A 25,416-nucleotide genomic window follows, 5' to 3' on the forward strand; every position below is an offset into this window, starting at 1 on the left:
CCCAAATATTAACAAATGGAAAGCATCCTACCTATTTCGCCATTTGGTTTCAATGTACATCAGCTAAAGGAAGAAACCTTAAATGCAGGAGTTGACTTTGAAATCATTTCAGCAAATATGGCCAACTAGAAAAGCCAGCATCACTCAGCACCAACCAAGCCACCCAGTCTAGGGAGTCCAGGCAAGGTGACATGCACTCAGACAGGATTCCTGCCTCACAGGGGAAAAGTACCAAGCCAAGACCAAGGCATGTCTTAGGAACCAGCAGCCACATTATTTGAAAAATGGAAATTTTTAATTCAAATATTCCAAGAGAAGAACCAGTACTTCCTTTAATGGCTTGGTGCTCAAGGCCTGGCCTGCCTAAATGCAGCAATTAACATCTCCATGTTCAGAGTTCTCTTAGCTTATCATTCAGACATGCAGCATAGAAGAGTGGGTAAAACCATGAGCCTTGGCTTTAGACAATCTCAGTCCAAAACCTGGCTCCTCCATTACCTGCTCTGAGTTCAAGCATGTTACTTGACTACTCTATGCTTTTGTTTTTCCCACCATAGAATGTAGATAATGAAGATGGAACAAAGTCACAGAGTTTTGTAGGAAATAAATGAGTTAGCACCCTTAGAATGGTGCTTGGCATATGATACATACCATAGAAGTATTTTCTATTATTAATATTAAAGTTATAAGTTACAGAACCCAAACTCAATTAAGAAAAAAAAAGAGGGAAATTAATAGCACATATAATAAAAATACCATCAGAGCTTTTTCCATACCTCTGCTTAGCTTCATTTATAGATAGATGATCCCCCAGCAGAAAGATGCCCTCTGTAACTTGCCACCTAGAAAATGTTAGGGCATCTTGCCCCAAACTTCAATGTCTATTCTAGAATGGTTTCTGAGTGGCTTGGCCTGGGACCTATGGCTCACATGTGGGCTTGTGGGAGGTGAGAGTGAGGAGAATCAGCCCATTAGCGTACAGCCTAGCAAAACTACACTGAATGGGAAACAAAAGGTCCTACAATGAGTAAGATGGGGAATCAAGCATGGGATTCTGGTCTGTCTCACTCCTGGTATTTTCACCCTATCACTCTCCACTTCACATTTTCTTTGTTGTTATCTTCATCACCATCATCATAGGGCATTTTTAAAAAACTTTTTTCCTTCTAGAAAAATGTTCAACATCTTGATGATATCTACCAAGAGACAGGCCCCACCACATAAGTGCCTGACTAGAAAAGAAAGCAAATGCCTTGAACTGTACTTTAAGAGAAAAAAAGAAAAGAAAAAAAAAACACCTCTTACTATTCATATTAAGTTCCTTTCTTCTGAAGAATGCCAAAGGTTTTACAGATGCTAAATGCCCCAGTGAGAGAAATAAATCGAAAGAGTTTAAGCTACGGCCTGAGCTCACTATGGCTACTGTGAAGTATTCACTCCACACATATGGATAAGTGCTCTATGCCAACAATGAAAACTTAACTGCCTGAACTACTTTTTGGCTTCATTTAACTTGTCCATTTATGTGACTACAGATGCTTTTCTCCTTAGAACCATAACATTTTAGAGCAGGAAAGGACTTTACAGATCATTTGGTTCAATCCCCTCATTTTGCAGATGGAAACAACTGGAACTCAGAGAGGTTTATTAGCCAGCACAAGGTCACATAGCAGGTTTAGTGCAGGTCTAGAAGTAGAACACATCTCCTATTTTCCCATACCAGGCCTTTTCTGAAAAACCACACTAAATCCAATAGCTACCCAGTGGTCCAAAACACTATTAATTTCTTTCTTCTCCAGTCATGTGAATCACATAAACATTTGGATAACTTCTGGAAACAAGACACATTTATTATAAAATTTTGACAGTATACACTAATCACTACCACCGGGAGACAATAAAATTTGGTAAAAATGATAAGACACAGTAGTTGCAGCTGTCTTTGTAAGAGGTCTACTTTTCATACTTCTCCATCCTCCAGTAGGTAGTCAGTATTTCTTGGCTGCCCTCAAACTGACACAGGCTCCTATGGGCATGCTTCTCACGCAGCGTGGCCTTTCCCTGTCAAAAAAAAAAAAAACTAGCTTTTCCTATGAACCATTATTCCAGGACCATGCATGGTTACATATGCATATTTAAATAAGGGCTTCTGAGGAATAAGGTCTTAAAATTATATTTATACTAAATCTCATTTGCAATATTGGATCTGCTTGATACAGCTTTTGTCATTGTTTCGTTTGTCTGTTTTTTTGTTTTGGTTTCTGGTTGGTTGGTTGTTTAATGGTCACAGATGCAGTCCAAACATTATATATGGAAAACTTTGCTCCTTAGAATGATGCAGCTACAACTGTCTGTTCCTATGGGCAACCATAAGATGATTTTGTATAAGATAATCAGGGAACTAGCCTTCTGTAAAGAGCTTCCAAATTAAATGAGTTGCTTCAGAATTCTTGAGAACAAAATAGGAGCACAAAAAAGGCCTCTTAACTAATTATATTCATGTTTTTATCCATATTGTCTATGTGCCTTAAAGGAAATGTGTCTCTCATTACGTTTCTGTGCTTTTAATATCTCCACCCATGTAATAAAAGAAGTGTATGTCAGAAACACTCTACACATACAACTGTCCGCATCTGAGACCAGAAGAACACTGTTGATGGCTGAGGTCTTCAAACCTTCCTGACTCTCACCCCTTCCATCCCTGGTCGGTGTAAATTCCTTGGAAACTTACTGAGAGAAATGTAACCAACTCTCAAGAGTAACAACAACTCTAGTTCTAGACAAGTTCAATCTATCCTCAATGTATATACATCTCATTTTTAAGGTTATGTCATTGATACCACTTTTAGTCTCGACCTTATTGCTCTCTATACTATAATTTTAAAAAATTTCTCATTTGGGGTGCCTGGGTAGCTCAGTATGTTTAAGTGTCTGACTCTTGATTTTGGATCAGGTCATTGTCTCAGAGTTGTGGAATTGGGCCCCGTGTCACACTCCATGTGCTAGGCATGGAGCCTGTTTTGGAATCTCTCTCTTCCTCTCTCCCTGACCCTCGGAGGTCCCCCTTCCCTCACAATTTGCACTCTTTCTCTTTGTCTCTCTAAAAGAAAAAAAAAAATATCTCAGTCTGTGACATAGAAGGATAAATCCACAGAGTCCTTTTTTCTAGTTAAGGTCAGGAGTGGTGTCCAAACATTCTAGTTCTTCTGATTTTCAGTATGTTCCAGAGATGTTTGCTGGCAATTTAAGGAGGAAAGGTGTGTGTCTTCTTCACACTGGTCCAAAATAAAGTGGGCTGGCTATCAGTTGAGTTACGAGAAAAGAAACAGACTGTCATATGCCATCACAATATAATAGATGTTATCTAAAACCTAAGATAAATGCATCTGACTAATGTCTCCTTAACAAAGCTATTCCTATATTCTGATTTTTTTGTTAAGAGGTAACTAGAAGTTTAAATTTACATTATGATTACAGCCTTTCTTTTATAAGTTGAAGCACATTACTTTGGTCCATTAAGCAAACTCATTCTTATTCATTGCCTTTTAAAGTTGACATTTAACTTCCACAGCTGTACAGTTGGCAAGAAGCAAAAGAATATTTAATATTAAAGAGAGAAGATTCTAAAACATAACAGCATTCTATGGTATGGAACACCCTGCAATTAGTGTATGTTAACTTAAAGGAGAAATTACATATGGAATTAGTGAAGGACAGTTGAAGGTGCTCATGTATTTATTTCCTTGATAATAATCAAATAAGGCAAACAGGTAATTTAGCAATTCAAACTAATAAGGACTGATTTTCTAAAAGATTATGTCTTCTAATGCATTTATCAGAATAGAACTGGAACAACTTTTGGTTCTACAGGCCTCGAAGCCCTAAATCAAATAAGATAAGAAACAGCAATACCTCTCTTCATTAGAATTTTCTGTTCAACATCAGAAATAATTTATTCATTCAAGAAATGATTACTGTGCAGTGGCTATAGGTCAAGTTCTCTGTGAGGCACTGAGGATAGAGCTGTGACAGCCTTGCCCTTTAGAGCATTGAGTTTAGCAAGAAAGGTAAACAGGAATGCAAGTAATTGCAATCAAGATGAACAGTGTTAGGATGAAAGGAGCACAGAGTGTTATGGACACCCACAAGGGACCTACCAAATCGTGGGGGCTGGAAGTGGCAGTAGGAAGGGAAGGTCCTCTGGAGGAGATGACATTTCAGATGAGACTTGACAACTTCAGAGTTAAGATTAAATGTACACATTGCATTTTGCTTCTTCAAAAAGCTCCACTAAAACCATATCAAAGAGGCTTTAAAAAATAAACCTATAAGAATAAGGAAAACAGGAAAAGGGACAAGAGAACCACATTTTAGAAGCTTAAGAGAAAATGAACAAGTAGTCTCTGACTTAGCAGAAACCAAAATAAATCCTAAACCAGGAAGGAAGGATTGGGTTAGCACTACTTGAGAAGCAGTTAGAGCTCCAGGCCCCTCTGCCATTCCCCACTGCTGGGTAACTGACCCTCCTCTCTTCCAGCAAAAAGCTGGAAATTTATTCACTAGAAAGGGTAAAAGAGAAAGTCATTGATCAACAACATGGTTCAGTGCCCATACATAATGAAAGATGAATAGTGATGTTCCAGCGAAATACCTTGCTAGCTCCAAGACTTTTAACTGTCAGATGGTCAAGTAAGGGCGCTTCCTCTGGGAAATCTGATCAGCCCAAGAGGGAAGACTACTGACATCAGGGGTTCTGGTAGGGAAAAAAAAAAAAGACTCATCTAGATCACTCCAGTAAAGCTCCAAGTCAGTAAGCTTCACTCTCAGGCTCTTAATCATGAGCAGAAAGGCAAAAATTATCAGACATCTCAAGAAAGCCTATAGCATGGAAGATAGATACCATACAATAAAAAAAAAAAAACAGAAACAACAAATCATTTTAGAGGAAATAGAGACTATACATGGAGAAAAAATTTAAGAAAAACAAGCTATCATTAACATTCCTAGATAGATGATATTACAGCCATGAAATTTAAAAAATGATTCTATAAAAACAAAACCAAAAATACTCAACAGTAGGGTTGAAGAAACAGAGAGTAGATAGTAGAAGCCAAAAATAAGACAGACAAGAAAATTAGAAGACCAGGCCAAGCAATTCAACATCCAAACAAAGGATTTCCAAAAACAAAGAATAGCGAAAATAGAAGGTATAAATGATCAATGAAATAAATTAAGAAGACTTTGTTGAATTGATAGGGGTTTCTAGACTGAATGAGTTTGCCAAGTGTCCAGCCTGGCCAACTTGCACAGCACTTAACATGTATACATCAATTACTGTTTTAATTATCTTATGCATATTAACTTACTTAGTCATCACGGCAACCCCAGAACATGGACACCTTTATAATTTTTATTTTACAAATGAAGAAACTGAGGTACAAAATGGCTAGGAAACTTGCCCAAGATCACACAGCTGGTAAGTGGCAGGGCCAAGATTTGAAGGCAGGTAACACAGCCCTGGAACCCACTACACAATACTCCCATGCAGGAGGCACCACCATTGGAAAATTTCAGAATACACTGCAGACAGTTCTATATGATTTTTTAAAACCAGAGTTAGCTATTATTTCCATAGTGCATACAGAGCCTCATCCTTGACCAAGAAACCTGAGGGGAGAGCCCATGTAGACTCCTGTTCCCACCTCCATACACAACTTTCTTCCTTCCAATACCCTGGCCTATGAATTTGAGTCATATCAGAAGCTCTAAATTCCTATTCCTCCTTCCCAGATCCACAAGAATACTGCTTTATACTTGAGGTCACCTCCCTGCAGCAAAGTTGAAAGATGTGTCCTTGGAGAGTAAGTCAGTGGAGAATGAGAGGCTCCTCTCTCGCTCAAGGAGCACAGAGCCACACAGTTGCTACCCAACACATGACAAACATTGCCTACTACTTTTTATGGGTTCTATAGTTATGCATGGCAGGATAGTAAGTCTGAAACCAGTCCTTGTGTGCCTGAAGATACCTTTATTTGACCCTCCCATTTAAATAGTTCTAAGTTCAAAATTCTTTTCCTTCAACACTTCAATGTTAGGCTCTTGCATCCAGTGTTGATGCTGGAAAATGAACATCAACTTGATTTTTATTATTTTCCTTACTTTTGCCAACCTTTTCCTTTATTCCCCCCAAATAATACAGCTTTAAATTCCTGTTCCATTTGTTGCATCAGGTCTGCTTCCTCTGGGATAGGGTGCCCATAGGCACCTTGTTCTTCATGATACTTTTATTCTTTAGGTGTGTCATGATATTTTTTAACTGGGACTTCATCTGTATTAAGACCATCGGCTGCCTCTACTTTGATGACTACAAAGGTGGCCCATTAATAAGAGAGGCTCAGCTGGTATCTTCACTGTGAGGGAGGGAGAGAGGAGTTAAGCTCCTCTACTGCAGGTCTCGGGGCTTAACTGCACTTGTTTTCCCTGGCATTTCTTTTTCTGTTAATGCACTGCCTAGTTCCTCCATATCCAAGGCTGCTTTCTCAAATTGGAGTTGGGAGAGACAACTCAGGGCCTCGTTGGCCATCTTTGGCTGGCATTACATATTTCAGTGCTGAGATCAGTTTCAGGGAGGTAGACTACTAGCATCAAATCATCTACTAGGCAAAACCCTAGTGTCTTATTTTCTGTCCTGGACTGAAACCAACAGGCAAAGTCAATTCAGAAATATCCAACCAGAGCATATACTCCAAGTTTGCAAACACCATAGACAAGGCTTATTCAGCTCCTGTGTAAGCCTGGTAGACTGAGATCACAGTTCCCACTCTGGACTAGCCCAAGGCTCCATTCAGAGGCCAATTTTTGCCTTCTCTCTTCTCCCTTCCCGTCTCCCAGCCCTCTCCTCCTCTAAGCCTATCATTTTCTTTAGAGTTTCTCAAAGTATTGACTCAGTTTTCAAGTCTGCCTCCGGATTCATTCTGCCTTTCCATGTCTTTGCTGGAATTTCCAGATTTCAGTGCAGGGAAGGGAACCAGCAGAATGTTTACACCTTCATGAAAGCCAGAAGTCCACCATCCTCAGAGATCATCCTGGGGATACTCAGTATGGACCTTCCAGTCCACTTAAGTATGCTACAGCAGGTTGTGGAAGACATAGGCCAGGCCAGCCTCACAGAGGAGTCAAGGTTAGGACCTGCACTGTTAAAACACCAGGCCTGAATTACAAGTGATCAGTGAAATGGGGTGGGGCATTATCATTTAGGACACCTCCCACCCTAATCCCAGGCAGACTGCAAAGTAGCTTCATTCTAATGCTAGACATTTTTCAAAGGAAGCAAAGACATTCAAATTTCTGGTAATGATGACATGTACTCATATCTACATAATGCACAACTTAATACTTAGAATTTCATCATGCTTGTAAGTACCTATATTTCTGTGTCAAGTATCTATCTATAACATCATTATAGAAATTATGAAAGTTTGTCTGCTTTAGGAAAATGAGTGGAAGACAAATTTTTCTATAGTAACAAGTCATGCTGCCCCAAAATAAATATATATTTTACCAGTAAAAAAAATAGCAGTCTATTGCTATATAGTCAATTCTCATTATTCATAGTAATGTTCTATAAAGTTGCCACAAACACTGAATTAGCAAATACTGAGCCATTGTTCTTAGGGAAAACATGGGGTTAAGGTTCCTGAGAGCCTCTGGTCACAATATTTGGTTTTAAGTGTGTTTCTGATTAAAGACATTTTATTTAATATATACTGTTATTCATTAACAATGAACATGGCCAACAGCATTATAATTCAGGCCTGAAGTAAGTTTATCTTAACACATGTATTTTCTCCATAAGTCACATCACAGTCTTCTTGTGCTTGAGACATTAGACAGTGCTTTAACCTCATACTCACAAGCCATTTCAAACAACAAAATCACCAACAAAAACCACACACAAAAATGCAAAAAACATGGTACTAAATACACTGTGAAAAGGACACATGTATATAGTAGGAGAGCTGAACCAAGAAGGCAGAATTGTGCTTTGCTACATCTTGGCTGGAAATGTGCACATGAGGTGGCTCATTTTTCACCACTCAGTGTGTATCCATGAATGACACTGTGAGTACTGATTTGGGGGGGGGGGGGTTACAACTAAATTTTAGCAAGTAGGAGAACTTGCAAATATGGAATTCATTGAGTAATGAGGATTGATGATATTGTTAGTGCTTGCATTCTGATGGGGAAAAAACTCTAGTTATTAAAGGAGTTTGTAAAATGCCACATTACAGGGTATTTTGTTGACCCTGGTATACCCCTCATCCTCTCACCTCCACAGACAAATCTCTTGATTAATTAAGAGACATTTTGTGCGGGAGAACATGGCAGAGGAGCAGGGGTCCTCAACTCACCTGCCCCACCAACTTACCTAGATAACTTTCAAACCATCCTGAAAACCTACAAATTCGACCTGAGATTTAAAGAGAGAACAGCTAGAACACTACAGAGAGAAGGGTTTTCACTTCCCCTTCAAGGTAGGAAAGGGGCGGGGGATAAAAAAGAATCGAGTGGGGGCGGGGGATAAAAAAGAATCGAGTGGGGAAGGGGCCCCACGAGGAGTTGTGCTAAGGCCAGGCAGAAAGTCTTGGTTACAGGAAAGCCCAGCCCCGGAGAAGCAGGAACTTAAAAAATCTGCACTGGATTCTTCCCAGATGGAAAGGCGCTCAGCAGGGAAACTGGACAGAATCACAGGAGGGCAGTGAAGCCTCCAGTCTGCCGGGGTCACTAATAGAGGAAGTGCGCCGGGGGGAGAGAGCATGCCACAGACTGTGGGCCGAGCTCCTTAAAGGGCTGGAGTGCAGGCCCAGCGGTGCCTCAGGGAGAAGCCGGTGGGTCAGGCGGTGGCTCCAGGGGGAGGGCACTGCACCCTGCTGCCTTTGGGAGCCGCAGGCCGGGAGCACGATTCCAGCAGCACAGGCCCCGGATCCCAGGGTGCTGGGGAACACGGCCCAGGATCATGCACTCCCCCCGGGGACAGGCAGAGGCAGGGAGGGCATAGGACAGCGAGGACTCTCCTGCTGTGCAGGTCAGTGCCCCCACCCCCGGAGCATCCAGGCCAGTGCGGACTGGGAGACTGCGGTAGTTACTGGGTGAGCTGACTCCAGAGCTGGAGAGCTGGCTGCCGCCAGTGTTGTTATTCTTCCTTGTGTCACCCTGTGCCTGGGAGGGGTGGGGCCGCCAGGGGACAGAGACCTCACAGGACAAACAGCTCCCACTGAGCCGTGCACCTGGCAGGGTGCGGGGCAGCGCCCCCAGGTGCACACACCTGAGAATCAGCACAGCAGGCCCCTCCCCCAGAAGACCAGCTGGAAGGACAGGGGAAGAGCAAGTTCTTGACCAAGCAGCGCTGGAAAGCTCCAGGGAAAGTCAAGGGATTTACAGTATATAGAACGAGAGGATACCCCTCCTATTTTTTTCTCTTCCTTTTTCCAGTAAGACTCGTTTTTCTATCAGACTGTAAATTTCCAATTTTTTCTCCTTTCCCACCTTAACTATAATATTTTACCATCTCTTCGTTTTTAAGATTCTTCCTTTTTGACTTTCATATTTCTACAATTACAGGTCCTAGATATATTTTCCACTTCTAGATTCCCTTCAACATACTCAACTTACTTTTGGGAGATATCAAGATATGTTTTTGTTTGTTTTCTGTTTTTGTTTTCTCTGTCTCATTTTGTTCTACAATGGCAGAAGTTAATACCTTCTAAAACATGACCAGCATGCACCCAGAACCAAGTGGTATACTGTGCTGGTTCATTCTCTGAGATTCCTTATTCCCATTCTGTCCCCCTCTTTTATCTCATTTATGCTTTGGTGGTCAATCTTGGGGCCTTCTACAAGTATTTCTGGTTTATATAATTTGGGACTGAGCATCTTTTAACATACAGAACTTAATGTACTCAGAAACAAGAGGATCACCCTCTAGAGCCCCTCAGGTAGAGTATAGTCTCCCTCCACTACAACTTCATCACCACCACCATCTCCCAGATGCCCCCTTTTATTTTCTTCTCCTTTGTTTTCTTTTTTTTTTTCTCTTCTCCTTTGGGATTTTGGCCCTTTATTTTTTATTACTTTGTTTTAAAATTTGTTTTTCACTTTAGTGGTCCTTTTTTGTATATCGTTTTGATCTTTGTTTTCAATTTCTGGTCTCTGACCTCAGCAGAATCATCTAGGGTGAAAATTACTTAGGTTGTGGTTGATATTCTTGACTGAGCCCCCTCATACAGCCTGAGCAAAATGACTAGAAAGAACTCACCACAAAAGAAAGATTCAGAAACAGTACTCTCTGCCACAGAGTTACAGAATTTGGATTACAATTTGATGTCAGAAAGCCAATTCAGAAGCGCAATTATAAAGCTACTGGTGGCTCTGGAAAAAAGCATAAAGGAATCAAAAGACTTCATGACTGCAGAATTCAGATCTAATCAGGCCTAAATTAAAAAACAATTAAATGAGATGCAATCCAAACTGGAGGTCCTAACAACGACAGTTAATGAGGTAGAAGAAAGAGTGAGTGACATAGAAGACACGTTGATAGAAAGGAAGGAAGCTGAGGAAAAAAGCGAAAAACAATTAAAAGGCCACGAGGAAAGGTTAAGGGAAATAAATGACAGCCTCAAAAGGAAAAATCTACATATAATTGGGGTTCCAGAGAGTGCCGAGAGGGAGAGAGGGCCAGAAAGCATATTTGAATAAAACATAGCTGAGAACTTCCCTAATTTGGAGAGGGAAAGAGGCATTCAGATCCAGGAGATAGAGAGGTTCTCCCCCCAAAAATCAATAAAAACCATTCAACATCTCAACATTTAATAGTGAAACTTGAAAATTCCAAAGATAAAGAGAAAATCCTTAAAGCAGCGAGAGACATGAGATCCCTAACTTATATGGGGAGAAATATTAGGTTAACAGCAGACCTCTCCAAAGAGACCTGGCAGGCCAGAAAGAGCTGCCAGGATATATTCAGGGTACTAAATGAGAAGAGCATGCAGCCAAGAATACTTTATCCAGAAAGGCTCTCATTCAAATAGACGAGAGATAAAGAGCTTCCAAGATAGGCAGAAATGAAAGAATATGTGCCCACCAAACCAGCTCTGCAAGAAATATTAAGGAAGATTCTGTAAAAGAAAGAGGAAGTCTAAAGAAATAATCCACAAAAACAGGGATGGAATAGGTATTACAATGACACTAAATTCATATCATTCAATAGTAACTCTGAACATGAATGGGCTTAATGATCCCATCAAAAGACGCAAGGTTTCAGCCCTAATAAAAAAGAAAGACCCACCGATTTGCTGTCTACAAGAGACTCATTTTATTTTATTTTATTTTATAAATTTTTATTTATTTATGATAGTCACACAGAGAGAGAGAGAGAGAGAGAGAGAGAGAGAGAGAGGCAGAGACACAGGCAGAGGGAGAGGGAGAAGCAGGCTCCATACACCAGGAGCCCGATGTGGGATTCGATCCCGGGTCTCCAGGATCACGCCCTGGGCCAAAGGCAGGCGCCAAACCACTGCACCACCCAGGGATCCCAAGAGACTCATTTTAGACCTAAGGATGCTTACAGCCATAAAAGGTTGGAGAACCATATACCATTCAAATGGTCCTCAAAGAAAGCTGGGGTAGGAATGCTCATATAAGATAAATTAAAGTTTATCCCAAAGACTGTAGTAAAAGATGAAGAGGGACACTATATCATACTTAAAGTGTCTATCCAACAAGAGGACCTAATAATCATGAATATTTATGCCCCGAATGTGGGAGCTGCCAAGTATATCAATCAACTAATAACCAAAGTTAAAACATACTTAGAGAATAATACACTTATACTGGGAGACTTGAACACGGTGCTTTCTGCAAATGACAGATATTCTAAGCACAACATCTCCAAAGAAACAAGAGCTTTAAAAGATACACTGGACCAGATGGGTTTCACAGATATTTACAGAACTTTACATCTGAACACAACCGAATACATATTATGCTCAAGTGCACATGGAACTTTCTCCAGAATAGACCACATACTGAGTCACAAATCAGGTCTTAACTGATACCAAAAGATTGGGATGGTACCCTGCATATTTTCATACCATAACGCTTTGAAACTGGAACTCAATCACAAGAAGAAATTTGGAAGAAATTCAAATACATGGAGGTTGAAGACCATCCTGCTAAAAGATGAATGGGCCAACCAGGAAATTGGAGAAGAATTAAAAAGATTCATGGAAACTAATGAAAATGAGATACAAATGAAGATACAACTGTTCAAAATCTTTGGGATACAACAAAAGCAGTCCTAGGGGGGAAATACATCGCAATACAAGCATCCCTCAAAAAATTGAAAAAAACTTAACTACACAAGCTAACCTCACACCTAAAGGAACTGGAGAAAGAATAGCAAATGAAACCTACATCCAGCAGAAGAGAGTTAATAATGATCTGAGCAGAACTCAAGAAATAGAGACCAGAAGAACTGTAGAACAGATTAACAAAACCAAGAGTTGGTTCTTTGAAAGAATTAATAAGATAGATAAACCATTAGCCAGCCTTATTAAAAACAAAAGAGAAAAGACTCTAATTAATAAAATCATGAATGAAAAAAGGAGAGCTCACAACCAATACCAAGGAAATACAAAAATTTAAAAAACATATTATGAGCAGCTATACGCCAATAAGTTAGAAATTAGGCAATCTAGAAGAAATGGACGCATTTCTGGAAAACCACAAACTACCAAATTTGGAACAGGAAGAAATAGAAAACCTGAACAGGCCGATACCCAGGGAGGAAATTGAAGCAGTCATCAAAAACCTCCCAAGACACAAAAGTCCAGGGCCAGATGGCTTCCCAGACAAATTCTATCAAACATTTAAAGATGAAACAATACCTACTCTACTCAAGCTGTTCAAAAAGATAGAAAGGGATGGAATACTTCCAAACTCATTCTATGAGGCCAGCATCACCTTAATTCCAAAACCAGACAAAGACCCCACCAAAAAAGAGAATTATAGACCAATCTCCCTGATGAACACAGATGCAAAACTTCTCAACAAGATACTAGCCAATAGGATCCAACAATACATTAAGAAGATTATTCACCATGACCAAGTGGGATTTATCCCTGGGATGCAAGGCTGGTTCAACACTCATGAAGCAATCAACATGATAGATCATATCAACAAGAGAAAAACCAAGAACCATATGATCCTCTCAATAGATACAGAGAAAGGATTTGACAAAATTCAGCATCCATTCCTGATCAAAACTCTTCAGAGTGTAGGGGTAGAGGGAACATTCCTCAGCATCTTAAAAACCATCTACGAAAAGCCCACAGCAAATATCATTCTCAATGGGGAAACACTGGGAGCCTTTCCCCTAAGATCAGGAACACGACAGGGAGGTCCAGTCTCACCACTGCTATTCAACATCGTACTAGAAGTCCTAGGCTCAGCAATCAGGCAAGAAAAAGAAATAAAAGGCATTCAAGTTGGCAAAGAAGAAGTCAAACTCTCCCTCTTTGCAGTTGACATGATACTGTACATAGAAAACCCAAAAGACTCCCCCCCAAGATTGCTAGAACTCATACAGCAATTCGGCAGTGTGGCAGGATACAAAATCAATGCCCAGAAGTCAGTGGCATTTCCGTACACTAACAATGAGACTGGAGAAAAAGAAATTAAGGAGTCAATTCCATTTACAATTGCATCCAAAAGCATAAGATATCAAGGAATAAACCTAACCAAAGAGGTAAAGGATCTATACCCTAAAAACTATAGAACACTTCTGAAAGAAATTGAGGAAGACGCAAAGAGATGGAAAAAGATTCCATGCTCATGAATTGGAAGAATTAATATTGTGAAAATGTCAATGCTACCCAGGGCAATTTACACATTCAGTGCAATCCCTATCAAAATACCATGGACTTTCTTCAGAGAGTTGGAACAAATCATCTTAAGATTTTTGTGGACATTGGGCTCCCTGCATGGAGCCTGCTTCTCCCTCTGCCTATGTCTCTGCCTCTGTGTGTGTGTGTGTGTGTGTGTGTGTGTGTGTGTGTCTCTTATGAATAAATAAAATAAAATCTTTAAAAAAAAAGATTTGTGTGGAATCAGAAAAGACCCTGATTGGCCAGGGGAATATTATAAAAGAAAACCAGAGCTAGGCTCATCACAATGCCAGATTTCAGGTTGTACTACAAAGCTGTGATCATCAAGACAGTGTGGTGGTAGTGGCACAAAAACAGACACATAGATCAATGGAACAGAATAGAGAACCCAGAAATGGGCCCTCAACTCTATGGGCAACTAATATTTGACAAAGCAGGAAAGACCATCCACTGGAAAAAGGAGAGTCTCTTCAATATATGGTGCTGGAAAAATTCTTCTGCCACATGCAGAAGAATGAAACTAGACCATTCTCCTAAACTCAAAATGGATATAAGATCTAAAAGATCTAAATTTTGATGAAACATCAAAATCCTAGAGGAGAATACAGACAACACCCTTTTTGAACTTGGCCACAGCAACTTCTTGCAAGTACATCTATGAAGGCAAGGGAAACAAAAGCAAAAATGAACTATTGGGACTTCATCAAGATAAAAAGCTTCTGCACAGCAAAAGAAACCGTCAAGAAAACTAAAAGACAACCTACAGAATGGGAGAAGATATTTGCAAATGACATCAGATGAAGAGATGGTATCCAAGATCTATAAAGAACTTCTTAAACTCAACAGCAAAGAAACAAACAATCCAATCATGAAATGGGCATAAAACATGAACAGAAATTTCACCAAAGAAAACCTAGACATGGCCAACAAGCACATGAGAAAATGCTCTGCATCACTTGCCATCAGGGAAATACAAATCAAAACCACAATGAGATACCACCTCACACCAGTGAGAATGGTGAAAATTAACAAGACAGGAAACAACAAATGTTGGAGAGGATGTGAAGAAAGGGAAACCCTCTTGCACATTGGTGGGAATGTGAATGGTACAGCCACTCTGGAAAAGTGTGTGGAGGTTCCTCAAAGAGGTAAAAATAGAGCTACCCTATGACCCAACAATTGCACTACTGGGAATTTACCCCGAAGATTCAGATGCAGTTAAACGCCGGGACACCTGCACCCCGATGTTTCTATCAGCAATGTCCACAATAGCCAAACTGTGGAAGGAGCCTCGGTGTCCATTGAAAGATGAATGGCTAAAGAAGCTGCGGTCTATGTATACGACGGAATATTGCTCAGCCATTAGAAACGACAAATACCCACCATTTGCTTCAATGTGGATGGAACTGGAGAGTATTATGCTGAGTGAAGTAAGTCAATTGGAGAACAAACACTATATGGTTTCATTCATTCGGGGAATATAAAAAATATTGAAAGGGAATAAAGGGTAAAGGAGAGAAAATAAGTGGAAAATATCAGAGAGGGTGACAGAACATGAGAGTCTCCTAACTCTGGGAAATGAACAAGGGGTGGTGGAAAGGGAGGTGGGCGGGGGGTCACTTGGTGACAGGCACTGAGGGGGCATTTGACGGGATGAGCACTGGGTGTTATACTATATGTTGGCAAATCGAACTCCAATAAAAAAAAGGTACAAAAAATTATTTTCTCAGGATAAAGGAAAAAATAAAAAGAAACGTTTTGTGCAGTCTGCAGTAGTTTAGGATCTACTAACATTTTGTACTGATCCGGTGGATGTCTAGTAAAGAGAGCTCCAAAGCCTGTAGCAGGCAATCCAGTGTCCCTGGAAACAAGACAGAAATTTTTAGAAAATATGTCAGGTGACATTATAAACCTTCAAAGCCATGTAAAACTAATTTGGGCTTGAAATTCTTCATTCTTTTTAAAATTTTTTTTTAATTTTTATTTTAATTCCAGTATAGTTAACATACAGCGTCATATTAGTTTCAGGTACACAATATAGTGATTAAATAGTTCTGTACAAAGAAAGTACTATTTAGATTGTAGTTGGCTCATAATCTTGTTGTTCAGGCTGCTAAGACAGGGAGTGACAGTAGTCATATATGGCTTTAGGTTGGACTGATCAAACAAATGATGGCACTTGGTATTGGGAAATAGCTTGTGGTTTTATATTAATAATTGCAGTAATAAAATTGATAGTACCTGTAATTGAGGATATATCTGCTAAATGTAGGGGAAAAAATAGGTCAACAGAGCTCCTGCATGAACTAGATTACTGGCTGGAGGTGGGTACAATTCAAATTGTTCCAGCAGTAACAAGTCAAGTACTTGCTTCAACTGTTGATTATGTGAGTAAGAATAACCATGAAGGTGGGAGTAGTCAGAAACTTATTTACTTGAGAAGATGCTATCAGGAGCAACAGTTATTAATGGGATTGGTCAGTTTCTGAATCCTCCCTCCAATTGTAACTTGTATAACCATGAAGAAAATTATTACAAATGCATGGGTGATTACAGCTGGGGCTGAATTTTTATGATAATTTTTTAAAGGACATTCATGTTTGCAACTTTCATGCACTTTGCAAAATAAAATGTCCCAATAGTAAATGAAAAATTCAGCATTTCTTCATTGTTTTGACTGCATTTTCCAACAATTATACCATAAGACAAAAATTTATGGAAAGACTTTTCCGTGGAATTGCAGGGCACCATGCTGCAGGACTACAGATAGGAGTAAGAAAGAGTTCCTACTCTCACAGAACTATTTTGGAGGAAACACACATACATATAAATAATTAGAATGTAGTCCAACTGTTATGTAGAACATAAACAAAATGCTCAGAGGGCAAGAATATAAGAGCAATTTCTCTTGACCAATGACAGCTTACCTAATTCTTACTGCTTATTAAGTAATATTTCTATGTGCATTTCATACTTCTTTTCACCTAAACTTCAGAACAACCTATGAAGCAGATACTTTTATAATTCCCATTCTATAAGCTGACAAACTGAATACTGTAGACACTATTTCACAAGAAAATTGTGAAGTTGGAGTTCAAACCTAAATAGAACACTGACCAGAAAAAAATGCATAAAGAGGAAGTAACATTTTAGCTGGATCCAGAATAGATAATGCTGATTGGCAAATAATTGAGGGAAAGGGAATTCCAGACAGAAGAAATGGCATGAACAGAAAGCATGGAAGCTTGAGATATGTTCATTTTGATCAATGTGTTCCTCCCATGTGTATCTGGGGCCACTATGCATCCTCACTACTCACTCATACAAATCCTTTCCTGCGTGTATATGTTCTGTTACCAAAGGAACGTATCAACGATACCTTTCAATAATCCCAGAGCTCATTGTTTCATCATTCAATAAAGCCTTTCTCTTTATGTTAGCCAATTCTCTGTTTAAATAAACTTGTGCCATTTGTTCGTGTGTTTCTGATATCCAAACCTGGAAAAATAGAAATGACATTATGAGAAAAACAAATATATTGCCCCAAAAATGGTCAGTTACTGAAATATTTTTGTTGAAGTACATTCTGATTATAATTATTGATGCTGTTGACATTAAAAAAAAATAAGCACTCTCTCATAGCAGTTCAACTATTCCATCATAAATATGTGAAAATGGCCATTCCTTACTATGCGTTATTGGAAAATAAAAAAATCAAATCGGTTGTTTCTATGAAATGCATTCAACTAAATACTAACTCTGTGCTTTTTACTTTTTTCTCAAGGTTAGTATATTTTAACTTCCCTAAGTAAGAAATCTTTGTAGCAATCACTTTATGAATCACATCGGACTCAGATACCAGCACCACCACTATCTACATCATCCAATCTCTATCGGAGAATTACTCAATAAATTATCAAGTGATTATTACTATGAGAAAGACCTACAAATTCTAAGATATACTCAAACCAATTGAAGAAGCCTCATGAGTACTATCTTGGAAATCTTATGAATAAAAATGGATGCTGTGGATTCAATATTTTTCCCATTCTAAACTCTAGAAGATCATAAGTGTGGAGGTTCACAGCAGAGAAGCAGAACTCACCACCACCAAGACAACCCATTCCTTCCGCAAACCTGAAGACTAACTTCCCTAAGACATCCAATGAAGCCCTAGATCATATTAATCCCATCAGATTTTGTTTAAAAAGAGAGAGAAATCTCTGTTTAGATATTTGAAAACTTCAGCTGTAAGAGTATCATAGCTGTAGTCAAACACCTTTGGTCCACTTTGGGTTGGTATAATAAAGTTCTGCTACAACTAGGAAACTACCCTATTCAAAGCAATTTTAACTATAGTCTCTGGCCCTGGTTCCCTGGTCTACTCCATGGCTCTAAAGATCCTTGGCTTCTCTAACAACTGCTCTCTAAGACCTCAGCCTCTTGAATCATCAGCCACCCAACCCAATTCCCCAGCTTTGACTCCTATACCCTCTGCTCAACTACTCTTTCTCATAGATTCCCAGGTTCACAAGTCAATGGTAAGGGACACTGTATTAAGATTCATATTATATACTTTAATTAAAAATAAGACATTTCTTTTGGAAAAAAATTACTAGGCACCATTTTGTTTTAATGTGTAAGACTGACTGAAAAATTAACCTGAGATAATGTTCCAATCATTTCAGCAGTAAAATATTTTAATAATCAATTAACATCTTTGAAAAGTATATGAATCAAAGATATTTTCAAATGGTATAATGAGGAGTTAGAAAAACAGATAATAGCATTAATGGATTTAAATTTATCAGACACTGTATTGAGCACTTTATATGCATTATTTCATTAAATACTTAAAGCAACCCTATGAGTGTTGTGTATATCAATTATGGTTACAGAAAGAAAAGAACAATCAAATGAGGAACCAAGTAGGGTTTAATGAAGGATCTATTTATAAAAGTGTTCTCAGCATTCAGAAAATCAACAACGTTGAAGCACCTCGAGGGTAGCAATTGTGGAGAGCCATAGGGTAGAGTAGCTACTGGAACCTAGAAAGGCCTATAACTGTAACAAGAAGGTCACTTGGAGTTTCAGAACAGACACATAGTATCTTAGTCCATTTGGATTGCCCTTACATATGCCATAGACTGAGTGACTTATAAACAACAAAAAATTTATTTCTCACAGTTCTGGAGGCTGGGAGGTCCAAGACCAAGGCCTCAGCAGTGCCTGGTGAGAGCCTGTTTCCTGGTTGAGGGACAGCCATCATCTGCCCTCACATGGCAGAAGGTCAGAGGAAACTCTCTGGGGTCTCTTCGATAAGGGCACTAATCCCATTTCTGAGGACTCCACCCTCATGACCTAATCATCTCCCAAATGCCTACTTCCTAATTTCATCATCCTAAGGGTTAGGATTTCAACATTTGAATTTGGGGGGGGTTACAAACATTCAGTCTATAGCATATAACCAGAGCCAAACTATGGCCCTGTAGAGAGAAAACCACAGGAATAAATGTCCAAACTAACTCTCCTACCACCTCTGCTCACCTGGCAGTACCTTTTACAGACTAATCCCAACCAAAAGGCAGAAGGCAAGGAAGCTCACTGAAGCTGTCCATAAAGGTCAGCCTCCATGGTACAGAGCAGAGTTGAGAAGGGGGTAAAGTAGATCTGAAGGGAGAAAGAAAAGAAAAACACTTGGAATAGTTCATCTTCATTTTAAGGAAGGAAAAACTGAGGCTGAAACAAAATAAGCTAGACCCAGCTAGACCAGTGAGAAAGGAGATGTTCCACGATTCAAAACATCCAAGTCTGACTCCTTCATTCATCGATCCGTATCTATGAAGTGTCAGGCTAATGTTGTAAACAAACTCCAGAGGCTTGACTGACCATAGCTCAGTGAGTTGCTGTAACTCATTGGATAATCGTCATAACAACAGCGCATGGCTAGACACTATTCCAAATGTCTTCATACCAAATGTTCATGAAAATTCTATTATTCCCACTTCACACCTGAGGAAATAAAGACATGGAAAGTTCAGACTCTTGATCAAAATTGCAACCTGGTGAGTGGTAGAGCCAAGAATCAGAGAAGCCATCTGTCTCCAGGACCCACTCTTAACCTGTTTCCTGTGCCAGGGGCAAATGCTGTCCCTCAATATTGGATCTCCCATCTTCATCAGTAATAGAACCCCAAAATTTTAGCTGGGCACCTGGTGTTTCAGACATTTTCTAGTCTCTTTTACTTAAAAAAACAATTTAAGTTTTTATTTAAATTCCAGTTAGTTGGGCAGCCCTGGTGGCTCGCCGGTTTAGCACCACATTCAGCCCAAGGCCTGATCCTGGAGACCCGGGATCAAGTCCCGAGTCGGGCTCCTTGTCTGGAGCCTGCTTCTCCCTCTGCCCGTGTCTCTGCCTCTCTTTCTCTCTCTCTCTTTCTCTCTCCGTGTGTCATGAATAAATGAATAAAATCTTTTTAAAAAAATTCCGGTTAGTTAACATACAGCGTACTATTAGCTTCAGGTGTACAATATAGTGACTCAACACTTGCACATGACACCTGGTGCTTATCACAGCAAGTGCACGTCTAGTCTCCTTTATACTTAAATATGACCAGTGACTGATTCTGAACAATGAGCATAAATAGAAGTAATTTATACAACCTCCAGGAAAGGTCCTGCTTCTGTTTTTCTTTTTCCTGCTGCATGAAATGTGGACATAGACAAGTATCTGGCAGCCATCTTGGGCTCTGCACAGGGATGGCAGGATAGAGAGCTGGAAGGAGCAGGTTTCTGACAAACTTTCATACTAGTCCTGACCTACTATCATCCAGATTTTTTACATGAAAGAATAAAACCTTATGTGAAGAACCACTGTTGATTTGTGGTTCCTGTTGCATGTGGGCAAACCTAATCCTACACCATTTTAATGTGAAAAATCACTTTGGTCTAGAAATGTTCATAACCTGACATAAGGGTGGATAATTTATAAAAGCACTGCCATATGTTTAAAAGTCTTTGGGGCTTTATATATATACGTGTGTGTACATATATATACATATATGTGTATATTTTTATCACAAACTGGAGATTGGCAATGTGGTCTGTGAGATAGCTAAATTAACATAGCACAAACTCCCAGGATAACCACTAAAACTTCCATTAAATTTGCATAATAAGATCTAGCTTGGCTCAAATGGTAATATAAAAAAAGTCTAATGTGTGTTTAGGAAGTTCACCTCATAACATCATTCTTATTCCCCATTTTCCTAAGTACCAATTTTTCTTAAAGTTCCAACTTCTAATCTTTCAATATGAACTCTTCCTCTCTGTGTGGCATTTGAGAAATCCCAGTAGTGGAATAGTGACTGGTGCAGGAAAAGAGAAATTTATAATTCCCCCTCAAGTTCCACATTTGAGGGTAACCAGACTCTGCTGAGGATAACTTACCTCTAGAGGATTCATTTTAATTGATCACTAATTAATATTTATTTTTTTAAAAAAGGTTTTATTTATTTATTCATGAGAGACACATAGAGAGAGAGGCAGAGACATAGGCAATGGGAGAAGCAGGCTCCGTGCAGGGAGCCCAATCTGAGACTCAATCCCAAGACTCCAGAATCATGCCTTGGGCCAAAGGCAGGCGCTCAACCACTGAGTCACCCAGGCGTCCCACTAATTAACATTTCTTTCTGGTGTTGCTTATAGGACCCCTAGAAAGCAGACTCCTCTGTTGCATACTGAAGGAAGTACAGATATGTTCTGGGTCAAGTTCCCTCTGTGATGCCACAGGGCTGCTTCAGGAGTAATCAGACCTCAGTCAACCATGTTCCCCAACTTCAGGGTAATACTCATACTCCCTGCCCAATATCCTCAAGGCCCCAACTACATCAGGAAATAGCTTATCCCCTGGGGAAAGGGAGTGGAGCTCAGCATGGAAATTCTCTCCAAATAACTCCTCCAAATTCCAAATACTCTCAGCCAGTCTCTTCAATTTCAACCTTTTCTTTCTTTTATTAATCTTCAAGGTGGATGACAGACCAAGAGGCTTGGAATCAGTTACTCCCCAAATGCTTTGCCTGTTCTATGTGACAGATTTAGCATCTCACTTTGGAATAAAGAAGTTGGCATCTATTATATTAGATCTTCATTCACAACTGAAGAGTTTTATTTTACCGCGTTAAATAGCACTTCCTCTACCAACTGTAGCTTTTTTGTGCCCTTGCCAAAAGGTCATAATCATCAACAAGTAATATACAGACTTATAGAAAGTCTGTCTTTAAAAAAGGATGATTGTTATTTCTCAGCAGCAGTTTTGCTCTTGGAAATTCTGGTTCTGTTTTCATGTCTAGGAGAACTCAGTAGTAGTTCCATATACAGATTATTTAAAGGACCTCAGAGAATCCATTCAGTTCCCTCTCTATCATTATTTTTGAACAACTGGAACTCATAGAGTATGATAAGAAAAATTATTTCATTCTGTTTTTTTTTATCTTTTCTTATAATCATCTCAGATATCAAAACTCTCTTTTAACCAAAACAGTCTCAGTTAACTAATGAATACTAGTAGAATAATCACAAGATGGCCTTTTAGTTGTCTTATTATCTGAAGGAAGGAAAGAACAGAGCAAGTGAAGAACTAGAAAACCAGCCAACCCTCCCCACACAGACACACTTCCCTCTACAGACTTCCTAGCCTGGAGCAGACTAGCTGAGAAAGAGAAAATCTTTCACCTTAAGTGAAATTCATCATTTTGATGAGATACTTTAATTATTGAAATGGGACCAATAAACTTGTTATGATCAGAGAGTGACCATAAAAATTATAAAATCTGGGATCCCTGGGTGGTGCAGCGGTTTAGCGCCTGCCTTTGGCCCAGGGTGCGATCCTGGAGACCCGGGATCGAGTCCCACGTTGGGCTCCCGGTGCATGGAGCCTGCTTCTTGCTCTGCCTGTGTCTCTGCCTCTGTGTGTGTGTGTGTGTGACTATCATAAAAAAGAATTATAAAATCTGCACAATATTTTATCCAGAGGTACAAAAAAGAACTCACTCTACAAAGTAGGGTGAATAGATAGTGGAGACAAAGAATACAGGTGTGTGTGCGTCTGTGTGATTCCGTCTTTTGAGTGCCATTTGTTCAACATAACAGTGAACATGCTTCAGCAAACTGATATACTGAAAAATTAAAATCTAGTTTCTCTAAGAGTTAAATGAGGCATGACTATTCTATAGAAAAAGAATTGTGAAGGAAAGTGATCGGATCAAAATGGCAGATGCCTACTTTCATTCCTGTCCCAGATCCCTAGAAATGACAGAGCAGATACACACTTGAATCAATAAGCCCATGGCTGCATCAAGAGACACAGAAAGTACACTCAATTGGCCTAAATTTATACAGAATTCCCAAAACAGCAAGGCAGATGCACTTGTGCTGATGTTGGAAAAGATGATTCAAAGTAGATCCTTGAAAGGATGTTGGGATCAGTGGCATCAACTCCAAGCTCAGCGATCATGGAAACCATAAGCAAGAGGAGGCCCTGACTCCACTAAGCACAAGCCCCAAACATCTTCTTTTTTCTGGTTTAAGTGGTTCTCCTCCAATGGCATTTAAAATTATTCCATTTACAAAAATGTGATCCATATGTCTCTTTAAGGTACTTAGATCTGAACGCAAGAAGCATCTGTAACTACAGTCTTATGGCCAAAACACTATTTTACTATGTGTCAATCAAAGAAAAAAAAAAACCTGAACCAATTAAGTAAATGATAATTGAATTTCTCAGATCTGGTATAATTATATCCCTTTATATCCCTTTTAGGGTCATTAATTTTTAAATGTCATATTTTCATCCACTACAAAGCTCATATTTGAGACCTACTTGGCTATTCTTTAGCAACTCATTAAAAAAATGTAAGCGTACTTTTGTACTGTTCATTTATTTACCATTTTAAAGTCCAAAATAACTGTAATGCTATTAATACTAATCTTAGCCTAATTTGCTCCTCCACATTCTGCTGTTAGTTCCAAAAATGCCTTGGCACTGATCCATTGACTGTATAAGAAAAATCTGTTTGGTAAAACCACTCATGGTTTTCCTTGTTGCTTTATGTCTGACAAGTTCTCATCTTCTATGACATAGTATCAAATGTACCCTGTACATAATTCTTCTCAGTTTTGAGGAAGTTTCCTTCCTCAATAGCAGCCTTAAATGCCAATTGGGACAGAGCCTTTGGTAGTGTTATGAGGACCCTTCAGTGAGGGACTTTACAAATGAAGGAACAATGATAGAAGTGCTCCTGAACATTTTAGTTTGCATGGGACTCACTCTGGTGTAGTTAAGCAGTGTCTGAATAAAGTTTAAACAAAATACCAAGACAAAATACTATAGTTTAACATACTATTTCCTGTAATTGCTTAGACTAGTAAAACAATCAGAGAAAGTCAGTAGTTTGAATGACTGCTCGTTTGTGAAACTGCATGCACATGCACACAGCCCCATGTGGTCTCCTAAAGCCTTGAGGACCACAGGGGTAGGAATTCAATTATGCCACTACTGAAACCTGACTGGTATGTTTTCAGATTCCATGGAGGATGGTTCCTTTAGACTCAGCTGGAGAGCTTTGCTGTGGCTGCTGTGGCCACCTCCACTAGGAAGCCATCCCTGATCCTCCCCTCAACCCATTCCAGTTCAGGTGCCCCTCTCAGCATCTTGATCTTCTTCTTTCTATCATAACATCCATCATACACTGTCACTGTGGTTGTACACTTGCACTTTTTCCACAAGCCTGTGAGTTCCTAATGTACAGTGACCTTGTTCTGAATTATGTTTCTTACCCCAGCACTTAACAAAATAATGGGGCCTCAATATATATATTTGTGGAATATAGTCATTCTTCCTTCCCTCCTCCTTTCATCTTTTCTTCCCTTCCTTCCTTCTTGCCTTTTCTTCTTTGTCTTTTTCCTTCTTTCTTTCCTTCATTCTTCTTTCCTTCCACAAGTATTTATTGAGGACCTGCTCTGTGCCAGGCACCATTCTAGGAAGTGGAAATACAGCAGAGAACAAAACAAAGTCCCTCCTCTCATGGAGCTTGCATTCTAGCCAAGGGATGCAGACAATTCACAACTAGGAAGTCTTAAATCTATCCAGTGATTTAAACAGCATGAAGAAAACTAAATTAAGGGAAGTGGACAGGTAGGGATGGAGGGAATGGACTGCTCTTTTATATACAAATGGAAGTAGCTCACTGAACAAGTGAGGCTTGTAAGGAGGTACAATCAGAAAACCTGTTCTTCCTCCATCATTGCCCAGCCATAGACATTTGGAGAGGCAAATTCTTTCTTATGCTCCTTGATAAAATCTAGGACAACTACCAGGATTTCTGTGGCCATTCTCAGATAATATAAAACACTTTCTGGTTACTTCTGTCCCAAGAGGAGTCTTATTGAAGTAAGTAAAATACCCAGTACCATGT

At 39.4% G+C, this 25,416-nt stretch overlaps 1 protein-coding gene across 1 annotated transcript in view; it reads right to left on the minus strand.

The window, feature by feature from the left end:
* C2H9orf135 (chromosome 2 C9orf135 homolog) overlaps window positions 1-25,416 on the minus strand; it is an 88,741-nt gene that overhangs the window by 40,474 nt on the left and 22,851 nt on the right. The window contains exons 3-4 of the mRNA XM_041733432.1: window positions 17,323-17,441; window positions 15,736-15,804 (exon numbers count right to left, since the gene is read on the minus strand). Coding sequence (XP_041589366.1) covers window positions 15,736-15,804; window positions 17,323-17,441 — 188 coding nt within the window. The remainder of the gene's footprint in view (window positions 1-15,735; window positions 15,805-17,322; window positions 17,442-25,416) is intronic.

This window comes from Vulpes lagopus, chromosome 2 (genome assembly GCF_018345385.1).
Source record: "Vulpes lagopus strain Blue_001 chromosome 2, ASM1834538v1, whole genome shotgun sequence".
Classification (NCBI taxonomy): domain Eukaryota; kingdom Metazoa; phylum Chordata; class Mammalia; order Carnivora; family Canidae; genus Vulpes; species Vulpes lagopus.